Here is a 6,000-nt window from a genome sequence, read left to right as displayed (position 1 = left end):
TCAGCTGGCGCAAAATCTTTGGATCCCGCATACATTTCACACCTCGCTCTTGAAGCCAGTAGTCCTAAAATCAATTCTTCAAGGCCCATACTCCTGCCCCTACATCCATTCCTAAAGGTCCTTAGGACGTGTTCGAGGTTAAGTGCACTTTGGATTCTTAAGGTTCATACAAGACCTTCTATTTGGTTGACTAGAGGGGTTTTGGTCCCGAAGAGAGGTCTTGGGAGCCCACTGAGAACATCTACGCACCTGCCATTCTTGAAAGGTTACTCCAACAGTCTGCCAAAAAAGGAGGGAGTGTAGGGAGGTACTGTCACGCCAATGACTCGCATAGGTGGTAAGCGCTGCCCTTCTAATTGTGGTCACAGATCTGCTCTTCACAGTCGCAGGCTGTCTCACTGAGCTGCCTCTTGTAGCATTTCCAACACTGCTACACTCTCCTGCTGCTTTTAAGTCTCTACTTGGCTATAGGGAGGCAGGCCCACTTTCTGTAAGTATTTAACCCCATCATGTCCTGCAGAGGGGAGATAATTTGGTCTATCCCGAAGCTGCAGGGGGTTTATTAGGCAGCTCCTCCCACCACACCTTCTGATTATGGTTCTAGTTCAGTCTCTGTCTAGATTCCGAACAGTTGGTAGCCAAACTTTTCCAAAATTAGTGGCAGAGACACATCCGTACCAATGGTACTCAAACACAAAAAAAGTGCTGCAAAAGGTCTCAGTTCAAAACTAAAATTTATTGCATAATACATATTAAATGCATTTTTCTCCTATGCAGAGTGAGTCAGTGGGGGCATGTCCTGTAAGGTACAGTCTTGAATGGGCTCTCCTGTTTTCTGATCTGGCTTTCCTACCCATTTATTCTGACCTCGGCTAAGTACATTGAACTATGGTGCCTGCCCTGACCTCGGATTGTCTGACCACGTCTTTGCCTCCATCCATCTGTACCTCATTACCAGTGTCTCTGAACCTCCAGTCAGCTGCTACAGACCCGGAGACTGCCCTGGAGTGGTATCTGGTGATTACCGGTGGCCAAACCCATCCATCCTCACCATCAGAGGCTCTAGTAAATACCCGGTAGTCACTTCGTAATGTCCCTCCAGGGTAAGCCTGGCCTATGGTGCAGTGGGACCACCTCCACCAGTGTTACAGCAATCTCCTGCCCTTTCTTAAGTAGGTACAGCAGGTTAGAAAAGGAAAATTGCATTGGTTAGAACAGTTTTCTTCCTATCAACAGAAAAAGAATCTCCAAGCTTTTTGGTAAATCCAGGAGGCACAAGGTGGTCGCCAGAAAGTACTGGCCAGAAAATTGACTATTTTGGCATATCCAGCTTGACTGAGCCAGTCTGGAACAATGAGAATAACTGATAGCTCCTGTTCTAACCTTCTGGAAGATGAGATGAAGGAGCAGGCGAGATAGAAATGAGAACTAGTCCTAAGGGATGAGCATCAAAGCTAGAGGATTTTAAATCCCAGGAAGGAAGTTTATGGTCGAGTCTGAAAGCAACGAGATCCACAAATGGGAGACAACACCAGGAGTCACAAACTCTGAATAAGTTGGAATGAAGAGCCTATTCTCCTTGTTTGATCCTTCCCTATGATGAGTCAATAATCCAAATGATCCATATTTCTAGGATGTAGACTGGGGAGAGAAATGCAAAGTGTCCTTCTCCCAAAGTCAGAATGCTGGTGGTTCTTGACGCAGCTTCAAGTCTCCTTTATGGTTTAAACAGGCTGCTTTGTTTGTCCAAACATCTAAAAGGAGTGACCTTTTAGAAGCTGGGTCCAAAGTCAACAAACAAATGTCCTCAAGTTACAGGACATTGAGTTGGAACAATGATTCTAGTCGATCACATTCTAAAATAAATCAGGTTCTAAAAAATTCCTTATAAGCCAGTGGGGCTTCCACGCATCATCGGGACCAATGGTAGAAAGGGAACAGCCCACAATTAGCTTAGGGAAGAATAACCACCACTTGATATGAGTAGGAGAATGGTGCAATCCGGGACTTCCATTGACTTTTGACATAAAGTTAGAATGGCTTATGTAATCAAGTGTATAACTAGATGTAAGGAATCAAAGCCATGAAGAAAACCATCAATCCTTGTCTGCAGTGACAAAAACTGGATGGTGTTTCAGAAAAGACCAGACATTCTCATAAAGAAAGAAGAAGAGTGTCTGGTAGGAGGATTCCAGTCCAAGTTGTTTTTGAAACATGCCAAGAAAGGTTAGGAAATGACAGAGGGAAGGGGGAGGCTTTTTGATAGTTGGTAATCCAGTCAAATTAAAGGTACCATGTCCAAAGTGATCTCAAGGCTCTCCAAAATGGCCACTTTGGATAGAGCCTTGATCTAGGCCCTAGGGTGAAAGCTAGGACACCCAGATATTGAAAAAAGGATCACCACACCTTCCTGAAGGCCTGGAGGGCTGTTCATACAAATAAAAAAAAAACACAAACTGATATAGTGGCTCTTCACGAAAGTGAAGAAATTGCTGCAGAGTTGCAGCACATTTGGACATTTGCAGCTACGCATCGTGGACCTTTAGCAAGTAGAGGAAATCACAACATGAAGGAAAAGTCGGATTTTGAATGGATGCCTAGAAATGTTGTTTCAGCTCTAAAGAAGCCACTTTGCTCGCATAAAAGACAAGGCAAACATTGTGCACCCCCTGGGTCTTCCAATACCTGTGGATGGACGATGGATGGATGATTTCTGTGAGGCTGAAGGAGGGAAGGTTTTATTGGCACAACCTGGCTCCTCAGCAAAATTAGCAGAAAAATCTAAGGTCTAATGGACATGGTTGAGGTGCCAGAAAGTATCCATTTTATTAAAGCTATTGTCTACATAAACCAATATCATTGCTTTTATTTTATTACTAGCGTTGAGCGAGTATGTTCTGTTCCGAGTATGCTCGGGCCGAGCTCCGAGTATTTACTGCTGCTCGGTGATGTGGTTGAATTGCTCCCGTGTGCATGATTTGCAACTGTTTCACAGCTTTATTACATGGTAGGAATGTCTATTTCTTACACATTCCTCACATGTAATAAAGCTGTCAAACAGTTGCAAATCATGCACACGAGAGCGATTCAACCATATCACCGAGCAGCAGTAACTACTCGGAGCTCGGCCCGAGCATACTCGGAACAGAACATACTCGGCTCAACCCTATTTATTAATTGGAAAAAAAAATAATCTATATATATGACAGCTACAATTTGGTGGCTGCCACTTTTGGCTTTTCAGACTTTGCCAATTTTCTCAAAAAACTTCAAAAACAAACAAGACAAAAACACTTGAACAATTCTCAGCCCCGCACAATTTCTACAGGTAGTAGAGGAGACTGGACAGGGAGTTGTGTGGTTCTCTGTGGATGCTCTGCCCAACCAGGAAGGCAAGCTTATGAGCGTACTGACACGGTGCTGGAACTCTGATGACACCCTAAGAGGAAAAAAAAAAACGAACAGTGAACAGGCAGGACTCCCAAAGTCCCTCCCTCCGGTAATCTCCCAGTAACCACGTACAGGCCAGTTATAGTACTGGTGGCACAGCTTGTAGGTCAGGCGCTGCATGTGGTCGGGCTTCAGGCCTCCAGTGTCATACACAACATTGTAATGTGTGGGGGAGACTGTCCCTTGTCTCACAGACTGGCTGATGATGAAGAAGTCGTACCTGCGCGAAAGCAGATGACACGGGCGTTAATGGTTAATAGACAATAGTAACGGCCATCGCTAATCTATCGTGAGCAACCTGGCAACTATGAAAACTCAGGAAAGTCCCATGAACAATGGGTTTGGTTAAGCTTCTCGCGGCTTCTTTGAAGTCTGCGCCACCTCCGAGCGAGTTCTGTGCCGGAGACTTTATGGAAGAAGTTTGGATTCATTGCTAAGAACCATCAGTCGAATTGTTGCTGGTCACTTCATTAAAAGGGTTGTCCACTACACGTCATATTAAAGTTGGCCCAAAAGGTCAAAAGGATAATCTCCTACCAGACCCCCCAGCCCTTCTAATGTAATGCTGCCCGTGTCTCCCCCATCCCTGCACTTCTTCCAGCAGGGAACATCAAGTGACAGCTGCAGCCAATCAGTGATGACTGATTGGCTGCAGCAATCACATTCTGTCCGAGTAGGAAAATAAAGCGAGATGATCTGCATTACAAAGGAACGACGGTCCGGTAGGTCACTATTTTTTTTTGTTTTAATGCCCCCATTAGCCCACTTTTACATGTAATAGACAACCCCTTTAAGACACTGAGCACACCGCTCTCGAGTCTCCCAGAAGTGGAGGCCATAGGAATAGAGACCTATGGAAATCTTTAAAACGTCAGGAGAGTACAGTAAAAGACCTCCTAGGGTCCACTTTCCCTTAATCTGGATTAAAGGGGTTGTCTGAAATTAGAAACCAGTGCTACTCTTTGTATGTGGTAGTGTCAGGTATTGCAGCTCATCCTCAATTAATGCTAAAAAAACTCCCAGCATCTCCCTGTCTTGGGAGTCACACTTCAGACATTACTAGTTCTCCCTCCATACTTATTCTGGGCAAATGGGTACTAACCATTCAGGTCTGGTGACTTCACTATCAACTATTGTTCCGGGCGGTGGATTCTGGAGCCGGCCGCCCATAACGGCAAAGAATCTGGCATTTATTCTTTTCTTCACCACCACCACGGTTAGTCTAGGGCTGAAAAAAACAACCATTTCCTGCGATTATTGAGTGGCATCTACAAACACATCAGAATTGAGAAGAGCGGCTCCCGTTAACTTGACAATCTGATAGACGTCCTCCTAAGGCTGTGTGCCCACTATGCGTTTAAGCGTTTCCGCAGCGGCAATTCCACAGCAGAAACGCTTAAAAAACGCTTGGTAGAAGGTCTGCCATGTTCCCCAATGATAATATGCATGTGCTGTGCACATGCTGCGGAAGTTTCCGCTGCGGATTATCATTGCGGAAAAATCCGCAGCACTGCCAATTATTTTGTGTAAGTGCGGCATTTTCGCCGCCATTGACTTGCATTGAATCGCTTAATATCCGCATGACAACATGTGCACAAGCGGATATTAAGCGATTCAATGTGCGGATGGTACCCGGGTCTGGAGAAGAGGAGACTCTCCTCCAGACCCGGGTACCATAGTACCTGTAAAAAAAAACAAAAATTTAGATAAAAAAACAAACAAAAAAAAACCACATTATACTCACATTCTGATGGCCCGCGGTCTTCTATCCGGTACGTCTTGGGGTGGTGTAAAAGGACCTTCCATGACGTCATTCTGTCATGTGACAATTCACGCGACCGCTGACGTTGGCGGTCGCGTGACCTGTCACATGACTAAATGAAGTCATGAAAGGTCCTTTTACACCACCACGAGACACCGGGGAGACCGGATGCATCTGAGGAGGAGACCGGGGGCCATCGGAGGGAGAGTATAATATGTTTTCTTTTATTTACCATTTTTATTCTTTTTTTTTTTTTTTTTTTTTTTTTTTTTTAACTAACTTGGTCACACCATCTAAATCCATGCCGGTTGCATGGATTTATATAGTTTATAGAGGTTGAAGGACAGGACCATGCTGCAGCCTCACATATCTGGTCGATAGACATCGCCACGCCACCTTCTCGGCCCAAGAGGTCGCGATAGCTCGAGTAGAATGGGCTTTCATACTCTCTGGGACTGATACGCCACTAGAGGAGAAGGCCAACCTAATGGCTTCCCTAATCCATCTAGCTAAGGTACCCCCCCCCACACCCCCTCGAGACTTTAAGGCCTTTCCTTCCCCTGGAAGGAAACAAAACAATGAATGTCTCTTCCTCCATTGTTTCATTACTGACGCGTCATTTATTAAAGACTTCCTAACATGCAGTGTGTGAGATTTTTCCTCCTTTGGGGTCCTAGGATTAGTGTAAAAAGGAGGGAAGAATAATCTCTCGACTCCTATGAAACTTCATGGCTACTTTTGGATCTGGTTTTAAGATAACACTATCTTCCAAAATCTGTGTAAATTTG

At 44.9% G+C, this 6,000-nt stretch overlaps 1 protein-coding gene across 4 annotated transcripts in view; it reads right to left on the bottom strand.

Annotated features, from left to right (window-relative positions):
• Positions 1-3,114: 3,114 nt before the first annotated feature.
• The window catches only part of LOC141190636 (piwi-like protein 1), a 58,839-nt gene continuing 55,953 nt past the window's right edge, over positions 3,115-6,000 (bottom strand). For 3 of the 4 annotated variants that reach the window (XM_073661242.1, XM_073661241.1, XM_073661243.1), the window contains exons 19-21: positions 4,553-4,678; positions 3,523-3,670; positions 3,115-3,439 (exon numbers count right to left, since the gene is read on the bottom strand). In XM_073661242.1, the coding sequence (XP_073517343.1) occupies positions 3,323-3,439; positions 3,523-3,670; positions 4,553-4,678 (391 nt within the window). In that variant the 3' untranslated portion in view covers positions 3,115-3,322. The remainder of the gene's footprint in view (positions 3,440-3,522; positions 3,671-4,552; positions 4,679-6,000) is intronic. The other variant, XM_073661240.1, reaches the window with a different exon arrangement.

This window comes from Phyllobates terribilis, unplaced genomic scaffold, assembly GCF_046119375.1.
Source record: "Phyllobates terribilis strain yellow unplaced genomic scaffold, ASM4611937v1 Scaffold_2__4_contigs__length_985480577, whole genome shotgun sequence".
NCBI classification, from domain to species: domain Eukaryota; kingdom Metazoa; phylum Chordata; class Amphibia; order Anura; family Dendrobatidae; genus Phyllobates; species Phyllobates terribilis.
Note: the sequence above shows the minus strand (reverse complement) of the source record. Positions and strands in the feature narration are given on the sequence as shown.